The 26153-nt window shown below is 45.6% G+C and overlaps 1 protein-coding gene across 1 annotated transcript in view; it reads right to left on the bottom strand.

The window, feature by feature from the left end:
- The window catches only part of MCM3 (minichromosome maintenance complex component 3), a 49360-nt gene extending 26179 nt beyond the window's left edge, over nucleotides 1-23181 (bottom strand). Inside the window, exons 1-11 of the mRNA XM_068130483.2 lie at nucleotides 23034-23181; nucleotides 22755-22867; nucleotides 19666-19874; nucleotides 16509-16639; nucleotides 15132-15370; nucleotides 9745-9853; nucleotides 3258-3411; nucleotides 3025-3156; nucleotides 1440-1648; nucleotides 1105-1279; nucleotides 817-943 (exon numbers count right to left, since the gene is read on the bottom strand). Coding sequence (XP_067986584.1) covers nucleotides 817-943; nucleotides 1105-1279; nucleotides 1440-1648; nucleotides 3025-3156; nucleotides 3258-3411; nucleotides 9745-9853; nucleotides 15132-15370; nucleotides 16509-16639; nucleotides 19666-19874; nucleotides 22755-22867; nucleotides 23034-23102 — 1667 coding nt within the window. The 5' untranslated portion in view covers nucleotides 23103-23181. The remainder of the gene's footprint in view (nucleotides 1-816; nucleotides 944-1104; nucleotides 1280-1439; nucleotides 1649-3024; nucleotides 3157-3257; nucleotides 3412-9744; nucleotides 9854-15131; nucleotides 15371-16508; nucleotides 16640-19665; nucleotides 19875-22754; nucleotides 22868-23033) is intronic.
- Between the last annotated feature and the right edge of the window lie 2972 nt (nucleotides 23182-26153).

The following is a 26153-nucleotide window of genomic DNA, read 5'->3' on the forward strand; positions in this document are numbered from 1 at the left end:
CAAATACCTATTTTGGGGGAGGTCAAACCTCGACCCACTTTGACCCCGTTGGATCCTGATTATTTTTTTATGCCGTGAACAAACTTCAGTCAAAACACAACAAATATCATTTGTACCAAGTTTCGTCACAATCCCTTCAGCGGTTTCGGAGAAGAAGTTGCAAGTGTTTACAGACGGACGGACTGATGGACGGACAATGTGCCATCGCATGAGCTCCCCTGAACTCCGTTCCAGGTGAGCTAATAAAAAGCACAATCTGCTCGAGGAAGTTAAAAATCCAAATGTACCTTTCAAAAATTCTGTCATTGTGTGTTGGCACCAGACAAAAAAAAATCAAAATTATTGCTTTTAACAAAACTTAAGAGTAATGGAAAACCACCCAGTATATTTCCTGCCGAATGATTGCCATGACCATGAAAAATATTTATGTGCATACATGGAACGGATTTAGTTAGAGGCGATCTCAAGTTGTCCTCAGGGCCGTTAAGAATTAACCACAAATTATGGATTGACATCACCCATAAGCATAGTTACATCAAAGCTACAGTTTGTAGTGGTGATAAACCGCACACTACTCAAATACAACATTTGCTTTCATACATCAATTTCACTACCTGTCAGGATCAGATCTTATCCATGCAAACCTTCATGACTTACAAACACTCCAATGCTCTGTCAAGAGTATTGATTTCCACCTCCACAGCAAAGTATTGAGGAAATCATGGAGGAAAAGTTCACAATTGAAATGGCAAGAAAGGAGATACAATCTGGTAAAAACTTGAGCAATCGTACTGGAAGCCATGATTCCAAACCCACCGGCGACGTCGGGATCCATGAAGCAAGTTGTCATGCTTGTCATAAATCCGAGTTTCTTGTTCTGACTGGTCAGATGCATTTGGGTCATCGGTTGCAAAGATTTCAACACAGCTTCCCAGAGGCAATGCTGTACAAAAAAAGGCAAACAAAGGAGGATGACTTCTTGTTCCTTCTTTTCATTACACTTTGGAGAAAAAAAAATGCACCTTCACCTGCTCTTAAATATCTAAATACAGCTTTATATACCTGCTGAACATTGTACACAATGACTATCACAACATAACTCACCATCTCCATCCTGCTCTCCTGGTGCACGGTATCGATGCATCCTCAGGACATGGTCGGAGATTTCGCGGTCATGCTCAGGGTCCATTTGGTCCAGCACGATGAAAAGCAAGTCAAATCGGGAAAGCAGAGAGTCCTGAAGTCCAATGTTGTCCATGGGGGACTTGTACTGGTCATACTGCAGTTTTGAGGATTGAGTGTGTGAAAGGAGGAAAATAGTTTTTCTATTATTTAAAAAAAAAAAACTGACGTTCGTTCAAATTAATACCAAACATCATCATGAGGTAACGGCACAGCATTAGCAGACATGACGAGGCGGCCTCTCAGTGCGATCTCACCCTGCCGTAGACAGGGTTGGCCGCAGCGAGAACGCTGCAGCGTGCGTTGAGACGAGCGTGGATGCCAGCTTTGGCGATTGTGACCCGACCTTGCTCCATAACCTCGTGAATGGCTGTGCGGTCAATATCTGACATCTTGTCAAACTCGTCAATGCACACAATGCCACGGTCTGCCAGAACCATGGCTCCGGCCTCCAATCGCCGCTCACCTGAAAGATGCATTGGTGGCAGCAAATAGCAAGCAAAGGAGAGTGTCATATTAGGTAATAGTCAGTCAGTCACAATAAGGCCTAGTAAAGTTGTTTTCTAGATGGGAAAAAGTTTATTTTGAAAACACTTGTAGAAAAGTTGTTTTGAAGCTTGGAAATGGAAAAAAAATAGTCAAATACATCAATCATTATTGTAGAAGTAAAAAACCAAAAAATAGAAATTAGTCTAGGTTAGTCCAATGCCACTCTTCCCTCTAGTTCTCCATAGCAGAAGCTCGCTCAAAAGAGGATGCATCTTCACCAATACAACATAACTAAATCAACATTCATGATCATGTTCTCACCAAGCAAGCTAAAGCTAAAGCCCCATAAAACTTTGTCATGTCCCTGATACACTGAATTCTGACTGTGGTACACAGGGAAACCAAATCCAACGTAAGTATCAAGGAGGCCACACTCGCAAGGAGGCCACGTAAGTATCAAGGAGGCATACAGATATTTTTCTCTGTGACATGTTGCTCACACCATCCGTTTCAATAGCAATATTGAGACGCTCAGCCAGCAGACTCTTTGCTCAAAGATCCGAGCACACGTCTATCACCTTCGCAATCATATTCTCACCAAGCTACCTATAATGGTTGGCCCTGTCACTGTAATTGGTACAATGTGGTCCCGAAACTTCATGGGTTACAACAGCAAGTTTCCTTCACTTTGATCTCTTTAATATTTTGCATGACCAACTAACAATGGTCATTCAAGTGCTTTCCCTGAACTGTCATCCAAGTGCCAGGCCAGCTTAAATCAGACATTAATACTTTGATTAATAATCCAAAAATTGGCTGGCAGGATGGCCTAGAGGTATGCACATTTGCCTCTAAACTGTCTATCCTGAGTTTGAGTCTTGTTTCAGCTATAAATTGTCATCCCAGTGTTTCACAGGCAGGGCGATTCATCAACGCGTGCATCAACGCATCAAGAATAACTTACTCCCTCCGATGGCCATCAAACTGGGTGCCCTGTCTGCCGGCATTAGTTGGTGGACGTTAAAGATCACACAGTGTTCTTCATGAAGAGTACGCGAGCCATTGCCAGCACCATGAACAAAATTCCAAATTTCTGCCCTATCCTCTATTGTGCCTAATCCTTTTTAGCTACATGTTAGGTAATATTAAATGTTCGCTGACCCCACTCCTTGGTGGGTGCAGGGAAGTATTTTAGGCTCACACAAAAAATAAACCAGGCAACACCTGGTACCACTGCCAGTATAAAACAAAACGAGCATTTTGGACGTCTCGGCAATATCTTATTTACATGTATGAACATCCCTCTTCAAGTCAATAAAAGTGAACTTTCCCTGAACCCAACACCACAAGTACCCAATTCCTGATCGGTGGTGACAGCAGCTGTCAGCCCAACACCAGAGGAACCACGTCCAGTCGTCGGGATTGCCCGAGGGGCCACGTGCAGCACATAACGCAGTATCTGAGACTTCGCCACCGATGGATCTCCTAGATTGCACCGCAGATGTGCAAGAAAAACACCAATTAAAACAGACGTCATGTGTAAGACTCACAATGGCAAACAACAACACACAAACAATCAAACACACCGATAAGAAGAACATTGATGTCTCCACGGATTCTCGTGCCATTCTCCAACACCTTCTCGTTGCCACCGAGCAGCAGGCAAAGGATGGCCCTTTTTATATACTCATGTCCGTGAATGCTCGGGGCCAGTGAGTGTGCAAGCACATCAAAAACGTTCTGTCCATGACACACGGAAGTCACATCGGTTAACCCCATGAATAACAACCCAGTTCAGTTCTAAAAGAAAAACCTCAATCCAGAATATTGTACTGCCTGGAAAGAATGTGGGCAGCATATACTGTAGAAACTGAGAAATCAAGATTTCACGAGGTTGAGTAGAATAACTTACTTTTTTTGCATTTATGTTTGCAATAAGTACTTACTTTTTCCACGTGCGAAATTTGCATTTATGTTTATTTAAATTATACAATGGACTACAAAATGTAAATGTTTCATGATATTTGTTGTATTATATCACCTTTATCTATCAATATTGTTGAAATGAAGATCAAATAGCTGTATGTTGAAATATGTTGAAAAAGTCAAAACTTTACATGGGGTGTACTTACTTTTTCACGTGACTGAAACACTGGGATCACGTGGCCCGTATGGTTTTCATATATATATACACGAGGGCGTCAATAAGTAACCTTAAAATGGTGATATAAATTCGAGAATGTAATGTGTGTAGTTGCAGCCGACATATGTTATATCAATGGGTAAGAATCATGTTTTGCCTGTTTTAGATCTGGCAACATTGAGCGTATGACGTAAGTAGAGCAGTTCCAAGATGGTGGCTCCCTTAAAACCATGCACCAGGAAGGAGCAACGTTCTGTCATCCGTTTCTTTGGAAGTGAGGGTGTGAATCCCAGCGAAATCCATCGCAGAACGAAGATGTAATATGGTGACGCATGTTTATCGCTGCAGCAGGTGTACGACTGGGACAGGAAGTTTAAAAGTGGAGTGTCCAGTGTGACAGTCGCTGCTCGCTCGGGCCGGCCTCACACAGCCGACATGCCAGAAATGGTTGCAGGATTTGAGCGCATGCTAAGGGAAAACCGTCGCATTACGCTGGATGAAGTGAGGGGAGAGGGAGGGGAAAGATATACTACATCTTGGGTGAAATACCAGGGGCAAAGAAAAGGCCCCTTTATATAAACAATTATAACGTGCTGGCTCAATGGCCTAATAGATAAAGCATCAGGAGCCCAAGCTGGGGATTGTGGGTTCAAATCCCATCTGGGATGAATATTTTTTTCCTCTTACTTTTTCCAAGTCTTTTATATCGTCTTGAATAAAGTCTTGTGCAATGAACAAATGCATTTTGTTCGTATGTAAAATGTATCTCGTGAAAAATGCTAAGGTCATAGAAAAGGCCCCTTTGTATAAGGTTATGTGCCATGTGGCAAAGTATAGAAGAGAAGGGACATTCCATAGCTTACAGAAAATGTCGAACAATAGAAAAGAAGGGACATTCAAAAAAATCTCGTGTGCATGCTTTACTACCCGAATCCGTCCACACCTTTGAGATATCCTGCACACAAACAAAAATACAAAAGGATTGAAGATTTGAAGTGACCTTGACCCTTTGACCTCAAAGGCAATAGGCTTCAGTGACCCAATACGCAAACCCTGCTAAAATTTCAAGTCAATCAAATGAAAATTGACGATTTTGTGACCTTGACCTTTTGACAGAACATGTCACATTCAATAAATTGGATCATATTGGGTCACTGACATTTATATTTTATGTACCCTTGATCTTTTGATCTGAAAAAAAAAAAAATATATATATATATATATATATATATGGAGGCTTGCTTCGATCTCTCCACAACATCAAAGTTTGAGTATTTTCCCATTCGTGTCTTTGTCAAATTTCCACTGGTTATTGTATTGTTATTTTATTGTGTATGTGTTATTGTGTGTTTCTATTTAGTTTTGGTTTTGTAATTATTGCAAATTTGTGTGTAATTAGTCGTTGTTTTTTCGCACCTCATGCGCGGCCTGTCAGTATTTTTCCCTCCCCCCCATCAGTATTTTGTGAATACAAGTTCTTTCCTTCATAGTATTTGCTTGTTTCTTTGATTTTCTTTTCTCCCCCCTACCTCTCACGAACATCTTACTTTTTGTCCAACGTTTTAAAAACAAAACAAACAAATAAACAAAAAAAAAAAAATTCTTTATTAATTCTTTCACTCCTCCTGGACACGTGCTTGTTCGCTCTCCTCCTTGTCTCGACTTGCGCCCCGCGCCCCCTATATCTCGTTTTTCTTCCACCTCTGCTCCTTTCTCAAATCCACGTCGTCACTTAGAGACTTTTCCCAGATTATTTTTCATGGTTTTGTTTAAATATTATTTTAATATGTTTAAACCGCAGCCGTGATGCTGACGCCGCCCTCACCCCCCCCCCCTCCCCCCCCCCCCCCCCCCCCAGAATTTCCATGTTTTAAACGTTTCCCAGTGTGTACCCTGGATTAGAATAGGTACACCGTATCCCTGCGTGTCGTAAGAGACGACTAAGAAGGGTGGCGTCAGGAAGGGCATCCGGCCATAAAAACATTGCCTCAAAAAGAGAACCACGACAATTACAACTACATATGGGCAGGGTACAGCCCAAAGTGGAGATCGGTTTCTGAGGTTTGGGGCATGGAATGTAGGGACAATGACAGGGAGGTCAGGAGAAGTGGTGGAAGTATTGGTCAGAAGAAGAGTGCACATATGTTGTGTGCAAGAGACGAGATGGAAGGGAAGTGGTGTGAGAATGGTGGGACAGAAATGGTAGGAAGGGACAGAAATACAAGTTTGTGTGGCAAGGGAGCCCAAGGGCATGAATGGTGTTGGTGTCCTGTTTTCTGGGGAGTTTGTAGACAGTGTGGTGAGTGTGACGAGAGTGAGTGATAGGTTGATGGTGAAAATGATGATTGGAAAGCTTTTGGTGAACGTCATCTCGGGATATGCTCCGCAGGTTGGTCGGAGCGATGAAGAGAAGGACAAGTTCTGGTGTGCGATAGAGAAGCTGATGGAAAACGTGAAAGATGAGGAAGTTGTTGTGGTAGGAGGAGACCGAAATGGACATGTGGGAAGGAGTATGGATGGTTTTGAGGGAGTTCATGGGGGTTATGGATATGGTGTGAGAAATGGAGAAGGTGAAAGGATTTTGGAGTTTGCTGATGTAGCTGATTTGTAATACTCAGTTCCAGAAAGAGGATAATAAGCTTGTTACATACACGTCAGGTGGGTCGACGACAACAGTTGACTACCTGATGGTGCGTAGGCGAGATAGGGGGAACCTCCGGGACACAAAGGTGGTCCCGGGGGAGGAGGCTGTTTCACAGCACCACTTGGTTGTCTGCGACATAAGGGTGAATGAAAGGTGCGAGGAGAGCTCGGCGGGTGAAGTACCAACCGAGAATGAATGTGTGGAGGTTGAAAGAGGTGACAGTAAGGGAGGCATTAAAAGAGAGGCTGAGTAGGGTAGAGGATGATGTGGTTGAGCTTGAAAGTGGTTGGATGTCAATGAAAGCTAGTCTGTTGGGAGCCGTTGGTGAGGTATGTGGATGGACAAAAGGACCACCGAGGCACTCGGAAACATGGTGGTGGGATGATGAAGTTGGAAAGAGGATTGACCAGAAGAGGAAGAAGTTCAAGCAGTGGCAGAAGGCGAAGGGTACGGGAGCAGAAACAGCAGAGCATGAAAGTTATAAGGCAGCCAAGAAGGCTGCAAAGAAAGAGGTAGCAAAGGCGCAGGAGGCATGTAGGAAAATGGTCGGAGAACGCTTGGATTCGGAAGAGGGTCAGAGAGCGGTATTCAGGATTGCAAAGCAGATAGCGAAAGAGAGGTGTGATGTGATGGGGGTGAGTTGCTTGAAGGATGAAGTGGGACAAATCGTTGTGGACCCAGATATGGAATTAAAGGAAGATGGAAAAGATATATGGAAATGCTGTTGAATACAGAGAATGAATGGGATGGCAACATAGAGAGTAACCCAGTTTTAGGACTGGCAGAGAAGATAACTGAGAAGGAAGTTGAGGAAGCGATAAAAGCAATGAAGAGTAGAAAAGCGGGAGGGCCGACGGGAGTTGTGGGAGATATGTTGAAGGCAGCAGGAAGTTGGGGTGTGAAGAGAATGACAGAGATCAGTAATCTGGTGGTGAAAGAAGGCCGCATTCCAGTGGATTGGGACCTGAGTACCCTCGTCCCTCTATACAAGGGGAAAGGTGACCCTCTGGAGTGTGGCTCGTACCGAGCGATAAAGTTATTGGAGCATGGAATGAAGGTATTGGAAAGGGTGTTGGAGAGGAGGATAAGGAAGAAAGTGAAGTTCGACGAAATGCAGTTTGGATTTATGCCAGGAAGAGGAACGACAGACGTGCTTTTCATTGTGAGGCAGTTGCAGGAGAAGTACATGAAGAAGAGGAAGAAGTTGTTTCTTGGGTTTGTTGATCTGGAGAAAGCATTCGATAGGGTTCCACACAAAGTATTGACATGGGCATTGAGGAAGTTAGGAGTGGAGGAATGGTTGATCAGAGTAGTGATGGCAATGTACAAAAGAGCACGCACAGCTGTAAGGACGAAGGACGGGAACAGTGGTGAGTTTGAGGTGAAGGTGGGAGTGCATCAGGGGTCGGTACTAAGTCCACTACTATTTGTAGCTGTGATGGAGGTGCTGGCTCAGAACGTAAAGGAGGGTTTACCGTGGGAGTAGTTGTATGCAGATGATCTGGTGTTGATTGCGGAAAGTATGGATGGACTGAAGGAAAAGATGAACATGTGGAAGGAATGTATGGAGACAAAAGGTCTGAAGGTGAATATCGGAAAGACTAAGGTGATGGCAAGTGGTAAAGCATGTGGTGAGGTGGAAAGAACTGGGAAGTGGCCGTGTGCTGTGTGCAGGAAGGGTGTCGGAGTGAACTCCATTCAATGTACAATGTGCGCTGAGTGGGTTCATCAAAAATGTAGTGGTCTGAGAGGGTCATTAACCAGTGTGGCAGCTACATTCAAATGTAAGGTGTGCACAGAGGGAGCTGCAGATGGAGGAAATGTTGAGTTGGATCTTGGAGACGGCGTGAAGCTGGAAGGTGCGAAAACATTTTGCTACCTTGGAGACATGCTGAATGGAGAAGGTGGATCAGACTCAGCAACGGTTGCTCGAGTGAGATGTGCATGGAAGAAGTTTCGGGAACTGAGTGGCGTGCTTATGAGGAGGGGAGTGTCGTTGAAGCTGAAGGGAAAGGTGTATGCTGCATGTGTGAGAAGTGTTATGATTTATGTGAGCGAGACATGGGTAATGAACGTAGAGCCGCAACGAAGGTTGGAAAGGGTGGAAATGCGAATGGTTCGATGGATGTGCGGAGTATCGTTGAGAGAGAGGAAGACAAATGATGAATTGCGAAAGATGATGGGAATAGAGCCTGTGATTGATGCTGTGAAGAGGAAGAGGTTGAGATGGTTTGGTCATGTGTTGAGGAAGGATGAAAGTGACTGGTTGAGAAGAGTGATGGAAATAAATGTAGAAGGAAGTAGAGGATGGGGAAGACCGAGAAAGACTTGGCTAAAGATGGTGGAAGAAGAAATGCGGGCAAGTGGGTTAACAAGGAGACAACAACATGCATTTTAAACAAGGAGAGATGGGTTAACAAGGAGAGATGCAGAAAATAGGGCAAAATGGAGAAGATTGTCATGGGGACCGCAAGGCTAACCCCCGCTCTAGCAGGGAAAATGGCCTTTAAAATGCATGTTGTTGTTTGTTGTTGTGTATATATATATATCAGCTTCTATATTTTGATTGGTGTACCAATTCAGTGACCCAATATGAAAATTATTTACATTTCAGGTCAATTGGATGAAAATTTATGACTTTATGTGACATTTACCTTTTGACCAAATTATGATTTGTCTTCTCCATATTCTCACAACGCTTTGTTGAAAATTTGATATCAAAAGCTCAAATGGCAAAAACGTTACGGCCCTGACAGACACATCGACGTGATTGCAAAACCCCGTCTCCTGCTGCGCAGGGTATGGGCTACCAAGGACCTTAGAAAAGGGTAGGCCACACACACTCAGCGAGTTGCATAAAGTAAAAAAAGGAGTTTGGATATCATGCTGACAAGCACCTCATACCTCACACTGATGCTACGCCGTACACAATTACAACCACATCTTAGATCTTCCGATTGCTGCACAGATAATCCAAAACAACATGACACATAGGCCTGTTTTTAGACATTCAAGTTCCATGAAGCCGAACTGAAGTTACACAAACAAAATGTAACAATGTTACATATGAAGATCTCATTGCGATTCATTTAGTATGCACACTTGTTTGCACAAGTTTCGGAAGATGACTCAGACATTCAGAAAAGGTGAAAATATACGGACACGGAAATTTTTCATGCGCAATTTGTCTCAAGGATAGTCTGTTGTATTTGCAACTAAAAAAACAATTTTAAGAACGTTATCCACAACAGTCGTACGGTTCAAAGGTTGCAGTCACTTAACTAACCTTAGAGTTGGATGAGCAAAACCTCTTGATCTTGGTCACATCACTGGCACCAAACTGCAACGCCACTTCCTTGCTCATCAATTTGACATTGTTTGCGATCAGGATGGTCCTAAGAGATAAGAAAATTGGGACGATGGCATTCGAGTGATTATGTGTAAGCATTCACAAGAACAAGGACTCAAATAAATTGATGCAACTCAGGAGGAAAGAAACGCTGCAGAAACTAGAACGGCACTCACTAGAGAGCATACCTCGGCCTGGTTGGCCATATGACTCAATGGTAAAGAATCACTTAAAAAATTAAATAATTCTCATATCCGAATCCATATTCAGAGCTTCACCAAAATCGAATCGATTCTTCCTTGTCACACACACAACTTGTCCACTAAGTTTCGTCCAAATCCATCCATAACTTTTTGAGAGATCCCGCAATGTATAGTTTTTGGCCCTATCTCCCAATGGGGAAGAATCACTTAAAAAAAAAAAAAATTATCATATCCGAATCCATATTCAGATCTTCACCAAAATATAATCATTTCGTCCTTGTGACATCCGCTATATCTCTGCCAAATTTCGTCCAAATCCGTCCACCACTTTGAGATATTTTGTTCACAAACAAACAAACGGACAGACAAACAGACAGGGGTGAAAACATAACCTCCATCCACCTTTGGTGGCAGAGGTAATAAAACGGGGGGTGACGTTATTGAGACAAAGGTGAAATTGTAGCTGTAGTTGTAGTATTACTTGTGAATGTGAAAGCGCAAGTTGTTGGAAGAGACGGAAATCCCAACAGGGCATTACAATGGACTACCACCCAAAAGGGGCAGTATGCAATGCCAACCCTCCCTTGCAATCGGAACACTCCACCCTCCGAGGCGTTCATAACTGCCACCCTCTCTCCTTTCCTTGGCAGAAGCCCCATGATCTGCCTCGCTCTCCAATCTCAACAAAGCTGGCATTCCTTTCAACCTCACCCGGGGTATTAAAACAGGCTTTACACACATTTGTTTAACATTCAACTCGAGCTATTTAATACAACGTACCACCCTCCGCATGGTGCACATTCAAACAGACAATCTTTAAGCAGACATGTCCCTGCTTATTACATCGAGATTGGCTAACTACTTGTACATGGAGCATACCACAATATACATTTGTACCAAGGTAATCTCGACTTCTTCTTGTCACTTACCGAACTCAATCACCAAGTTTTGTCATAAGACATCCACATAGCCTGGTGTTGGCTTAGCGGTTAGGGCGCTGGCTTGGGATCCTAGGATCCTGAGTTTGAATCCCGGTCGATCACTGAATTAACACCAGGGGGTTGACTCAGCCTGTCATCCTTCCGAGGTCGGCAAATTGAGTACCAGCTTGCTGGGATGAATGATCCGGTGTGTACCCTGATTTAGAATAGGTACACCGTATCCCTGCGCATCGTAAGAGGCGACTAAGGGTTGGCGTCAGGAAGGGCATCCGGCCATAAAAACATCGCCTCAAACAGGGCCCCATGATGTCATGGGGCCCACAAGGCCAACCCCCACTCTAGCAGGGAAAAATGGCCTTGAAACGATCATTCATTTTCACATCCACAACCTTTTGAAATATCATGCTATATATCGTTTTTGCCATCTCACTCAATGGTGAAGAATCACTCATAAAATTAAAAAATTCTCGTATCAGGATCCAGATCTTCACCAAAATCTATTGAATTCTTCCTCGTCACATACCCAACCTGTCCACCAAGTTTCATCTGAACCCGTCCACAACCTTTTGAGATATCCTGCTCACAGACAAACTAACAAGAAATATTTCGTGCATAGCAGTGAATTGGTGTGCAAATCATCTTAAAATTTTAAGTCAATCAAATAAAAATTGAGGATTTTAGAAATTTGACAAGTTGGTGACCTTTGGCCTATGTTGAACTCAAAAATAGTTGGTGGTTGAATGTAGTGACCAGATATGCAAATCCTCTTCAAATTTCAAGTTAATCAGATAAAAATTGAAGATTTTAGAAGTTTGGCCTATGTTGACCTCAAAAAGGTTGGTGGTTGAATTCAGTGACCAGGTATGCAAAATCCTCTTAAAATCTCAAGTCAATCAGATGAAAATTGAGGATTTTAGAAATTTGACAAAGTTTGTGACCTTTGGCCTATGTTGACCTATTGAACTTTTGACCCAAAAAACAATAGGCTTCTTGCTTATGACCAACTCGACCATTCAGTTAAGTTTCATGAAGATAGATTGAAAATTGTGACCTGTAGGCGATTGACATACAGACAGACAAACAAACAGAATAGCGCACAAGACCAACCAATATACTTGAAAAATCTTCGATTTTCGCCAAGTAACAAAGAGAAAAGGGTGAAAACACAACCTCAATCCACCTACGGTGGCGGAGGTAATCAACATGTAACATAACCATAAATTGGCTTTACGATGAAGATTCCTGCTGCATTGAAGCAGATCAAACGTTCAGAAGCAATTCAACTTTCCCCCTCACACCTACCATTCCTCCCCTATAAATCTCTTAAATTGTTTTCCTTTGTAATCTGTCGACGAGTTTCTTTTATAAATAGTTCTACAGCACCATAAACCAACAGTTAAATGAAATTAACAGAATCACTTTTGATTCAATTCCTCTTCAGCGTTCTGCAATAAATTTCTCTTTAGCGCAATTCCATTATTTAGGTGAGAAAGCCTCTCGATACAAGATAACCATCACAATTCAGCTCAAAAACCATGATTGGTAGAAATTAAACCCTGCGATAACTAAATCTGTACATCGAGGTTGCTGCGATTGGTCAAAACCCGTGATATTTAAGGGTTTACTGTAATGTCGTACCTCGACATTCGCTGTCCCAACATTCGCGGCCCCACGTATTTGCAGTTCAGAACATGTGACCTGATTCTACATTCTACATTCATGCTTCTCATATTCACAGTTCAAAAAAAAGCTGTAACTTTTTTTTTTAACACATCACGACTGGTCTCCGATATCCACTGCCGCCGATATCAATTCAGCCTGGGAATTCTTCCACAGAAACCTGCTCTCTCTTCATCCCATGCATAGTTTCATCCCATCTTGTCTTAAGTTATCTTTCTCACTCTTCCGCTCTTGGTACTCTGAATCCTGTGGTGAGGCAGTCGATTTAGAACAACTTGTATTCTCCTCCTGGAAGGCAAATCCAAATAGAGACAACCTGAGATCGATCATTCCACAAAACTCGCAACAAGTGTGTCTATTCTCTGGAGAGCCAGAAAACAACATCTGTCCAATCTCAAGAATGAGCTTTCAAACTCGTCTCCCTCCTCTAAAACCCGGTGGTGCCTTATCAAGACTTGCATACTCTATCCTCTCCATGCTTTGTCCCCCTCAGATATTTGCAGGACACACGCGGTCCAGCATCAACGCCCTCCTAGTGAAACTGCCTAAATCCAGAACCACTGCTCACCTCCACTCATTTATTCCTCTTTTTTTCCGCCTGTGAACCGACTTCCATACTCTCTTCAATCTCATTCTTCCCTCCAGGTCTTCAAGATAGCTGTTCACCACCATCTCAAGACTCCATCTCCCCCATCCAAAATCATGATCTTTTCGACACCTGTTAAACCACCCCGAATCCTACCAAACATTTTGCTTGTGTCTCCATCTGGTCCACCCTTTGCGTTCTCCCTTACCCCTCATCATTACCTGCATCCCTTGTATGTCTGTCTCCGTCCATTTTATACCTCTGCCATGCTGTTGGCATTTATCCTTTCTCCTGCTGTTCCCTTTGTTATGTTGTGTCATGATTTGTTCTGAGTCATACATTTTCCACGAGCCTAAACCATGTAGTTAACGCCCCCGTCCCCCCATTCAAACAATGCCCCCACATTCACGGATTCGACATTCATGGTATTTTCCAGGAACCGACTGTGTATATACAACTGTGTATATACAACTGTGTATATACAATTTGTCCGACTGTGTATATACAATTTTGGTGCTCCTTTGGTGTCCTTCTAAAGGGTTCCTGTTTTGGTGGAATAATAAATGTTGCCATTTGAACCGCTGCATGAAAAAAACATTAGCAGTTCTTCTTCTTCTTCAAACTCGGAAAGAGACTTTTAAAACAAGCAAATTTGTGATTAAACCAACAAATTTTTGTTTGAAGCAAATTGATTAATAGCTGTCCATCCAAGTAAATAGATTTACTTTGAATAAAATTTGTTAGCTGTATTGCAAGTTACCTGTCAACACAATTTAGATTGAGGCCATGCTTCCCCCATGCGATTGATTTGCATACGCTCGATTATAGCTCTTCCACCAGCCTAAATCATGTAAAAAAAATATTAAAATACCGGCACTGTTCGACGTCAACCGATCTGCCTCCGCCCACATTATTACATCATCATACATACTTGTACCAAGTTTGATTTAAATCCCTTCACTTCAGCTGTTCTCAAGTATCACAGTTTTACCTGACATGACCTCTGACCATGTAGCTGAAAGCAAATCTGTTCATCTTTGCATCATAATATATACTTATATAAAGTTTGGTTAAAATCCCATCACTGATTCACAAGTTAGTGCAGTAACATAATTCTTACCAAACGGGACCTCTGACATTTGACCCGAAAATCTAATTAGTTCATCTTGACGTCATTACACATTTAAAAAAAAAAAAAACCACCTTTAGAGGCCATTTTTCCCCGCAAAGCAGGGGTTGGCCTTTTTCGGGAACCGTGGTTGTTGTTGTTTTTCGGTCCCCTATTTGAAGCAATGTTTTACGGCCGGATGCCCTTCCTGACGCCAACCCTTTTTGCCGCCTTTAACGACAAACAGGGAATTACCAGTGAACTGGTACTCAATTAGCCGACCTCGGAAGGTATGACAGGCTGAGTCAACCCCCCTGGCGTTAATTCAGCGATCGACTGGGTTTCGAACCCAGGATCCTTGGTAATCCTAAGCCGGCACCCTAGCCACTAGCCCAACACTAGGGATACCTAGGGAACACATACCTGCACCAAATTTGATTTAGATCCCTTCAGCCGTTCTAAAGTTATCGTGGCAGACAGAAATATCACAAAGAGAAGTATCTAAAGTATCACAAACGCACGGACAGATAGCTGCACGAACAACCTGAAAACATAATGACCCGGACAACTTCGTCAGTGGAGGCATAAAAAGTAATTACTGAAAGTAAATTTAGCAAATTTATCCGAGTTGCGAGCCAATCCAGGACCCAGCAAATTTTTGCCAAAACTACCGAGCCGGATCCAAACAGAGTTTTTGTTACCGAGTCCCAGAACGAGGTGTGGAGCAGAAAGAAAGGCCTGCGAATATATATTGTATTTTACAACCCCTGTATACAATTAACATAATGAGTGGATAAAGTCAGCACCGAAACGTCCCCGTCGTATAGCCGCTCTTTTTGGAGGGCAGGCAGCGATACGTCCCGATGACCTGCGCACGATCACCAGGTTTGCTGCTGTCCACCAGGTCTCCATCCAATATCACATCGACTGAGCGAGGAAGCTGGCCCGCTGGAGCCTTTTCGGGCATTTCCTGGATACTTATTATCTGGTGGTCCTTGTAGGAGGACAAGCCATACTCTGTCTCGAGAGGATTGTTGTCTTCATCCTGCCGAAGGTCAAACACAAATAAAAAGTTCACAAACAGTTTTTCCCCAGGGTATTCTAGTAATTTCACCACCTGTGAAGTTACCTAGTTATGAGCAGAACACAGCTGAACGGTCAAGGTGGTCAGAAAATGTGGTTGAGTGAGTATTGTTTTTAATCCAGGTGATATTTTCATCAAAACTGATGTTAAACAATACACCAGCCCCAAGTGGATGAAATCTATAAAAGAGGTACATAATTGTTTTTTTTCCACAATATATTATCAATTGTTGATGTTTATTTTCTGGATTGCAACAGATTCATCGATGTGCTGGCTCGTACCGAAGGAAAGGAACCGAGCCAATAGGATGCAACTAAACAAGAATAAAGCAAAGTACCGAATAAATAATAATCTATCTATAATTCCAGCAATCTCTGTGTGTCTGTGTGTCTGTGTGTCTGTGTGTCTGTGTGTCTGTGTGTCTGTGTGTCTGTGTGTTTGTCTGTGACCGCTGTTTCTCGACAACCACGGGTCCGATATACTTGAAACTTGCCAGGTATATTGCTGGGGACCCGAGGATGTGCCTTTTCAAGGTTTCATATTAATCGGACAATTACTTACCGAGCTATGTCCAAAAAACGCTTCAACCAATCAGAGAGCAGCGAGCTATCACGTGTGCCGAACGTGGCGATCAGACTCTGCCTCGGACGGCACATTTGACAGCGTATTCATTTATTTCACGTTGGAAAACTATGTTGCCGTTAAACTATGTTTTAAAACGAATTCAAACTGCGATTAAATTAAAACGATTCATCCTAACTGCGATTTGCGAACTTCCGGACAGTGACGACTTATCTTCCGGCAGCCAATCACAGAACGCTCTGTTGCGTAGGCGTGGCCGATGTGAGACGAGCGGAGCTGAGCGCGTTACGAGCTGACCGCCATTACGGTACGTAATTCGATTTCTTATGCGCATTATTTCTCCCAATTCAGTCAGAGCGAAGGGCGGAAGCGAAGAGCGTTGCTTTTTTTGTTTACGGGCGTACGGGCGGGGTAGAGCGTACGGGTAGCGTTTTTTTTTTTTTTTGGCCACGGAACGGGCACCCACGTACGGGCAATGCCCTAGTAATAACAATAATAATAGAGAAAAGTTCAGTACCTTCGTTGGGTACGCTGTGCTGGTAGGAAAAGGTTCCAAAGAGGTCAGGTCACTATACTTGCGCTCGATTGTCTTACGTGTGATGGGGCAGTAATGGACACTTCGAACAACCTTCGGACGAACCAGGGAACCTGTGAAGGAATTGAGTCAGGAAAGGAGAGCTTTGTAAATTATCGTTTTTGGCCTTATCACTCAATGATGAAGAATCACTCAAAAAATAAATACTATTCAGATCCAGATCCGGATCTTCAACAAAATCTAATCAATTCGTCCTTGTCGGATACCCAACCTGTGCACCAAGTATCGTCCGAATCCATCCATAACTTTGAGATATCCTCCTCACAAACAGGACAATGAAACACAGACAGACAGACAAACAAATAAACAAACAACCTTCTGTGACGGACGTTATATTAAAAGTGAGTTTTTTATGCAAGTAAACAGTTTACCAAATACAGCAATACCCCGGCCTACATCATTAATTGGTTCCATAAGCCGTGACGTAACTCGGTTTTTGACGTAAACCGGGCGTAATATCTTTAAAATGCCTTAAAATGAAGACAAACACCGTAAAACTAGAGTAAATAACTGGAGGAGGCTGCGGCTTCACCCTGAATCTTTGCCGCTCCTCGTCGGGAGTCCCTCCGTTGTTTTATATCGGTCGAGTCTTCGCCTCGAACGGGGTGACCGGCACGGATGTGCCGACGGTGAGCAGGCTTGTGTGCCGAGTGGCTCCGCAGCCCGCTTCACCACGGCTTGCTTTACCCAACGTGTCCGAGCAGTTTCACCGGTGGTCGTGTCGTCGTCTGTGACGAACGAACGAGCTCAGGGTTCCGTGAACCCGGCCGCCCCGGGGATCGACGCTCGCCTCCGATTCGTAGGCGTGCCCTGTCTTTCCTCGAGCGGCCGAAGTTGCTTGCTTATTTTTTTTTGGACGATGCGATATACGCAGAAACGATGACGTACAGGCAGGCATTTGCAAATCCATGCACATGTGCACATGAACACGTCGATCGGTTCGTCGACGCCGGATGCCGGCGAGGTGCCCGACGAGGCACCCCGGCTCGAGGCATGACACGGTCGTTCTAGTCCGTGGGCTGAGTAGGGTTTACATGCACCCCCCCCCCCCCCCCCACAACTTAACTTCCCGGGTATGTCCATGTACCCCCCACCCTAGGGGTTAGGAAAAACCATGTTAACAGAAAAAAAACTCATTCCCAAGGTACCTCCCATGCATATTTTGATGTTACCCCCCCCCCTGTGTCAGTGATTTCCGAAAATTAGGGGTAGGCGAAATTCAAATGGCCATAACTTTTTACGTCATCATCCTATGGTTGCATACGACCCCTCAAAATGTTTGTCCTGGGACACTCTTTACAATGATATGTGTTATATGCAAATGAGGTCACTAATGAGGTCACCAGAGGTCAAACTATGAGGGAATGAGTTTTTTTTCTGTTAACATGGTTTTTCCTAACCCCTAGGGTGGGGGGTACATGGACATACCCGGGAAGTTAAGTTGTGGGGGGGGGGGGGTGCATGTAAACCCTACTCAGCCCACGGACTATTCGTTTCACATGGGCCATGAGCCATGGGGCCTGACCTCATCGCGGACACTGCACACTCTGCACGGTGACGTGACGTGACGTCTGCCATGGACGGTCGTCCGAGCCGGCATCGTCGTCATGTTTCGCCGTTGCCATGTTACGTTGGTTGTTTTACACAGTAAAGGAACCTTTACACAGTAAAGGAATAATCACAAAAATACCAGCGAAAGGCAAAGCAAGCACGCGACCGCAGCACAGGACAAAATGCATATGGCGTCGCCTTTGTTTTGAATGAGAACCAGCAGCTACGCGTACGTACAGTATACTGTACGTACATTTTTTAATGTGCTTTTTATTGTATTTTAAATTGTTTTTTAGCTTCTTTTCTTGTTAATTTATGTACTATTTTATTTATTTTAAATATATTTTTAAGGAAAAATTAATTTTTTGCACGTCCTCCTATTATGATGTAGGAGTGACGTAAAGTCGCACATAATGACGTTCGCTGAACTGAAATTTACTCTAGAAGAGTGGCGTAAAGTCAGATTTGACGTAGGTCGAAATGGCGTAAAACGGGGTATTGCTGTACTGCAAAAGTAAAACCAAATATCTTTGCAAAGCTGTCGGTCACCCGACAAGGGCATGTGCCATGGAGCCATTCATCCGACAAGGGCATGCACCACGGGGATCGCAACCGACAAGGGCATGCGCCACGGGGATCGCAACCGACAAGGGCATGCACCACGGGGATCGCAACTGACAAGGGCATGCGCCACGGGGATCGCAACCGACAAGGGCATGCGCCACGGGGATCGCAACCGACAAGGGCATGCACCACGGGGATCGCAACCGACAAGGGCATTCGCCACGGGGATCGCAACCGACAAGGGCATGCGCCACGGGGATCGCAACCGACAAGGGCATGCGCCACGGGGATCGCAACCGACAAGGGCATGCGCCACGGGGATCGCAACTGACAAGGGCATGCACCACGGGGACTGTCAACTGACAAGAGCATGCACCACGGGGACTGTCAACCGACAAGTCCATGCGCCACATGCCACCGCGACGGTCAACTGACAAGGCCATGCACCACAGGGACTGTCAGCCGACAAGGCCATGCGCCACGGGGACGGTCAACTGACAGGGCCATGCGCCACGGGGACTGTCAACCGACAAGGCCATGCGCCACGGGGACAGTCAACCGACAAGGCCAAGCGCCATGGGGACTGTCAATCGACAAGGCCATGCGCCACGGGGATCGCAATCGACAAGGGCATGCGCCACGGGGATCACAACTGACAAGGCCATGCGCCATGGGGTCTGTCAACTGACAAGTCCATGCACCACGTGCCACGGGGACGGTCAACTGACAAGGCCATCCGCGGGGCGGTCAACCGACAAGGCCATGCGCCACGGGGACTATCAACAGACAAGGCCATGCGCCACGGGGATGGTCAATCAAAAAGGACATGCATGACAGAGCCGGTAAACCAACAAAGGCATGAGTCACAAAGCATGCAAGAAACCTTCAGATAATAAGAGTATAACTAAAATAAAATTCCCAAACAAAGCCCATGTGAGTTCACACACGAGCGTCTCAGCCTCACATTTAGTAACGATTCCTTCCACGCACACCATATTTCCAAGCAATCTTGAGGTGAGTGTCCGTGGAGACGCATGCTTTGACCCAAAGCTGCCTTCAAAACCAACGCAGAATTCCTCAAACTGCTTGCTGTACGTGACATCGAGCGTGGCCACAAACTCTTTCAGGGCATTTTGGAATGCCAGCAGTTCCTCAAAGCAATTAGTAAGCAGCCTGGATCCAAGAGAAGAGAGGGGAGAAGAGAATAAAATAGAAAAGACAAATAATTATCACATGTCTAAAGGTTATTGGATGATCTCATAATTGCATCACATGTAGGACAAGGACATTTGAGACTGTCGCATATCCAATCTATCTATAATTCCAGTAATCTCTGTGTGTTTGTTTGTACGTTTGTACGTTTGTACGTTTGTACGTTTGTACGTTTGTTTGTCTGTGACCGCTGTTTCTCGACAACCACGGGTCCGATATACTTTTAACTTGCCAGGTATATTGCTGGGGACCCGAGGATGTGCCTTTTCAAGGTTTCATATTAATCGGACAATTACTTACCGAGCTATGTCCAAAAAACGATTCAACCAATCAGAGAGCAGCGAACTATCGCGTGTGCCGAACGTGGCGGACACACTCTGCCTCGGATGGCACATTTGAGAGCGTATTCATTTATTTCACGTTTGCAAACTATGTTGGCGCTATGTTGGCGTTAAACTATGTTTTAAAACTAATAAAAACCATTTCATGTAAATAGAGGGGGGGGGGGAATGGGGGGATTGTCACTGTACTCGCACGAGCAGATGGCGGAAGTGCCTGACCGCCAAGTGAAGTCCGAGCAACTCGCGGTCGAAGGTACTGTAACGGCGTTCGGGCGGGCGAAGCTGCCGGCTAAAGAACGCCAGCGGTTGCCAAGCTCCGTTTTAAAACTAATAAAAACCCCGGGGGGATTGTCACTGTACTCGCAAGCCGTTCGCCGTTCGCTTTGGCGTTGCGAATGAACCAAAACATTTCATGGACGAAACCATTTCATGTAAAGCGTTCGCCGTTCGCTTTGGCGTTGCGAATGGACCAAAACATTTCATGGACCAAACCATTTCATGTAAACAGAGGGGGGGATATAATTTTAGATATAGATATAGTACGGGCATGCCCTAGTATCCATAATTGTGCGAAGAGGGAGGACATTAGTACAGAGAAATTTACTGGGTGTTAGATACAATAGACCACTCGATTGGAAACACTTAAAAAAAAAAGTAGAGATTATTTTTCCCCGCATCGAAACTCTTTCTTGAAACTTCATTTTCCACACTTCTTCTTGCATCAGAACCGTATGTTTATTCACATTCTGTACCATTATTTACCTACGTTATTGCAGCATCTGTTGCAGAATAACATCATTTATATTAGGTTACATGTATTATAATATCGTTAAAAAAAAAACAATGAAATTACATTTATGGAACAGGTAAACGTATGGAACCGAACCCTGTGATTCACATTAGTTTTAATACGTCTGCATCGAGTTCCAGCCGATGACACGGGCCAGTGGCATACAATCGCACGGTCGAGTGGTGTTCCACTACAAATCAGCAAATTATGCTTTTTCTTCTGGAATTCACAATGTTCTTTCACATGCATGACAAGGACATCATTGCACATCAATGTACTTTCACATGAATGACAAGGACATTATTGCACATCAATGTACTTTTACATGAATGATAATAACATTATACATCAATGTACTTTCACATGCATGACAAGGACATTATTATACATCAACGCACTTTCACATGCATGACAAGGACATTATTATACATCAATGCACTTTCACATGCATGACAAGGACATTATTATACATCAATGCACTTTCACATGCATGACAAGGACATTATTATACATTAATGCACTTTTCCATGAATGATAAGGACATTATTATACATCAATGCACTTTCACATGCATGACAAGGACATTATTATACATTAATGCACTTTTCCATGCATGACAAGGACATTATTATACATCAATGCACTTTCACACGAAAGACAAGCACATTATTATACATCAATGCACTTTCACACGAAAGACAAGCACATTATTATACATTAATGCACTTTTCCATGAATGATAAGGACATTATTATACATCAATGCACTTTCACATGCATGACAAGGACATTGTTTTTTTTTTTCAAGACTCAAGAACATGTTCTTCTGGAAATTCTCCAGGATACACACAGTATATGCACACACACAGTATAGACATACACACAGTATAGACATACACACAGTATAGACACACACACAGTATAGACATACACACAGTATAGACACACACACAGTATAGACACACACAGTATAGACATACACACAGTATAGACATACACACAGTATAGACATACACACAGTATAGACATACACACAGTATAGACATACACACAGTATAGACATACACACAGTATAGACATACACACAGTATAGACATACACACAGTATAGACATACACACAGTATAGACATACACACAGTATAGACATACACACAGTATAGACATACACACAGTATAGACATACACACAGTATAGACACACACACAGTATAGACACACACACACAGTATATGCACACACACAGTATAGACATACACACAGTATAGACATACACACAGTATAGACACACACACACAGTATATGCACACACACAGTATAGACATACACACAGTATAGACACACACACAGTATAGACACACACACAGTATAGACATACACACAGTATAGACATATACACAGTATAGACACACACAGTATAGACAAACACACACAGTATAGACACACACACAGTATAGACACACAGTATATATACACACACACACACACAGTATACACACACACACACACACACACACACACACACACACACACACACACACACACACACACACACACACACACACACACACACACAGTACGCACGCACACAGTACACACAATGCTGCACTGTGATACTGATAGTAACATAGTTTATCATGAATAAGAACGTCGAACGACATCAAAGTACACAGGAACGTTAGAGAATATCAAATATACATTGACATTGACTCACCTGTTTGCTCGGGTCGCGTTCGCGCGTCTCAGGTCGTTCAAATTGACAATTAGACGAGATCGATTATCAGTTATCATGTCCCGAACCTTTCCTGCGTACAAACCCTGTTGGTCCTGAAAATACAAGGTGAGTGGTGAGGACATGTCCACATAATTTCATAAATAATCATCGATATCATTATATTTATAATACAACATAAAAGCTTACCGATCACCTCATCACAAAACAAAGTTTATTCACTACTCTTACGATCGTACATTAACAAACTCCAGCACTTACAGTATCATCCAAAAACATAAGGTAATCTCTTTTGGCTTCTCTGAGCTCGACATTGTCCAGATCAGCCATGGCGGACACGTCCGGTTAAACTAAAGTGGGCAGCGGCGGCAAAGTACCACAATTCCCGCCAAATAAGATCACGTGCTACGAAATAACCATTCAGCGTCAGTGTTCATTCTTATGATTATAAAGCCACTGTAATTATAAAGTGTAAACACGTTAAACGTTTAAGAATGACTTCAAAATGAATGAAGAGTTTAATACTGACAGCAGAACCCTGTAAATCAGATATATCACTGTCAGGCTTAGTTAAAGTAATGGCATTCAAATACTAACTACACCGCCATGGATTATATCGACGAATGATTTGTTCGCATTACAATGAATCAGAAAAGGCCCGCACCTAGTGTTTTGCGATGATAAAAGAGTGAACATTGCTAAAACTTTTCATGGAGACTAGCGACTGGGAGGACGAACATTAAAATCAAATAAAAACAGAAAATAAGTAACATTGACAATACGGTAACGTTGTGGCTGGCACAATACGGTAACGTCGAGCCCGTTCAGTGCTGCAGTTCGAGCTTTCGAAATAAAGACTTTTGTTTTAACAAACGCGTTGTGGCCTACCTCTTTGGCAAGCAAGTTGTGTGTGCGCAGCACCACACTTCACTGGTGACCCCGATTGGTTCAGCCGTTGCTGACCACCGAACGCGCCATGGCCACCAACGCCGTCGCAGTCAAACTCCCAGAGTTTTGGGAAGCACAGGCCGACGTGTGGTTCGTGCAGGCCGAAGCGCAATTTCAGCTTCAAGGCATAACGGCGGACGAGACCCGTTACTACCACGTGGTCGCCGCCCTCGGGCCCGGCACTGCCGCCCGAGTCGTGTCCATCCTGCGGCACCCGCCGGTCGACCACAAGTACGAGGCGCTCAAACGTCTCCTCATCGCCACGTTCAGCCTCACGGAGATCGAACGGGCCGACCGCCTCCTGGACCTTCCCGAACTCGGCGACACACGACCATCCGTGCGGATGGATTTTATGCTGTCGCTGCTGGGTGACCAAGCCCCGGATTTCTTATTCCGGGCGCTTTTCCTACGCCAGCTACCTCTACAGGTACGCCTCGCGCTGGCCGGTTCCAAAATAAGGGAACCCCGCGCCCTGGCCGCAGAGGCCGACAAGTTTTTCGCGGCTTGCGACACGCGGTCGAGTTACGGTGCTGCCGTCGTGGATCCCGGGGCAGAGGCTACAGCGTCCCTCGTGGCCACTGCCGCGCCCCACCCACCACCACCGCCGCCGAGAACACCGCGGCCGCCGCCGCCCCCGCCGCCGCAAGCCTGGTGCTATTTCCATACCAGGTTCGGCCACAAGGCTAGGACGTGTCGCCCGCCATGCTCGTTTGACAAGTCGGGAAACGGCCGGGCCAGCGCTCATTAGCGGCCCTGAGCGTCGGCCATTCCGGCAGCCTCCTGTTCATTACGGACACCTTGTCTGGGCGCCGTTTCCTCTGCGATACAGGAGCGCAGGTAAGCGTCATCCCCGCCTCCACGTCCGACAAGCGAACCGCGGGCCGGGGCCCCGCGTTGCTTGCCGCCAACGGTACACCCATCCGCACATTCGGGAAGCGCTGCCTCTCCCTGCGGTTCGGAGGTCAGCGCTTTCAATGGTCGTTCGTGACCGCCAGCGTGCCAATGGCATTGCTTGGTGCGGACTTCCTATGTGCGAATGGGTTGTTGGTCGACGTGAAGCGCAGACGGCTCGTCCAGGCCGAAACCTTTAGCTCGCTCGCTTGTTTGCTAAGCGGCTCGTTGAGCGGCTCAGTGAGCGGCTCACCGAGCGGCTTGCCAAGCGGCTTGCTGGAAGGTTCCGTCCCGGCGAGTTTAGTTTGCACGCTTCCGGCAGCGGACGACTTTACCCGCCTCCTCGCCAGTTTACCGGCCCTCACGTGGCCCACCTTCTCAGCGGTGGCCGTTAAACACGGGGTGGAGCACCACATCCCCACGGTCGGGCCGCCGGTCTATGCCCGGGCACGCCGACTCGAGCCCACGAAGCTCACCGTGGCGAAAGCGGAGTTCGCCACGCTGGAGCGGCTGGGGATGATCGTACGGCGCTCCAACAGCGCTTGGGCTTCTCCGCTGCACATTGTGCCGAAGTCCGGCGGGGGATGGCGGGCGTGCGGGGACTACCGCCGGCTCAATGATGCCACCACCCCCGACTGCTACCCGGTCCCACACATTCAGGACTTTTCCGCCCGGTTGGCCAACACGACCGTGTTTTCTAAGGTGGACCTCATCCGGGGCTACCATCAGGTCCCCGTCCAACCGGACGACGTCCCGAAGACGGCCGTCATCACCCCTTTCGGCCTCTTCAAATTCCTAAGGATGCCCTGCGGGTTGAAGAATGTGGCCGAGGCGTTCCAGCGGCTTATGGATAGCGTCTTGCGCGACTTACCTTTCCTGTTTGTCTACCACTCTACCTGGGCGACATCCTAGTCGCGAGCGTGTCCCGGGAGGAGCACCTGCTCCACCTCCGCACGCTTTTCGAATGCCTGGGCCAGCATGGCCTAATCATCAACCCCGCCAAGTGCCGTTTCGGCGTCGCCACCATCGACTTCTTGGGGCACCGCATCACCGAGCACGGGGCCGTCCCTTTACCGGCCAAGGTGGAGGCGGTCAGGGATTTCCCGCGGCCCCGCATGATCAAGGGGCTCCAGGAGTTCCTGGGCATGGTAAACTTTTACCACCGCTTCGTGCCCCACGTCGCCCGGCTCCTTCGCCCCTTGCACGAGGCCCTTCGGGGCAAGCCGGGCAAAGGTGACCGCATGGTCGGAGCCGATGGCTGCGGCGTTCGCGGGCGCAAAGCTGGCTCTGGCCGACGCCACCATGCTGGCGCACCCGGCGCCCGATGCACCGATCGCCCTCACCACCGACGCGTCGGACTACGCGGTGGGCGCGGTGCACGAGCAATGGGTGCGTGGTGCTTGGCAACCGCTGGCGTTTTTCAGCCGGCAGCTTCGCCTGCACGAACGCCGCTATAGCACCTTCGACCACGAGTTGCTCGGGCTCCACCTGGCGGTCCGACACTTCCGCCATCTGCTGGAGGGCCGCCCGTTCACGGCCTTC

Source organism: Myxine glutinosa, chromosome 11 (genome assembly GCF_964187855.1).
Source record: "Myxine glutinosa chromosome 11, kmMyxGlut1.1, whole genome shotgun sequence".
In the NCBI taxonomy this organism is placed as follows: domain Eukaryota; kingdom Metazoa; phylum Chordata; class Myxini; order Myxiniformes; family Myxinidae; genus Myxine; species Myxine glutinosa.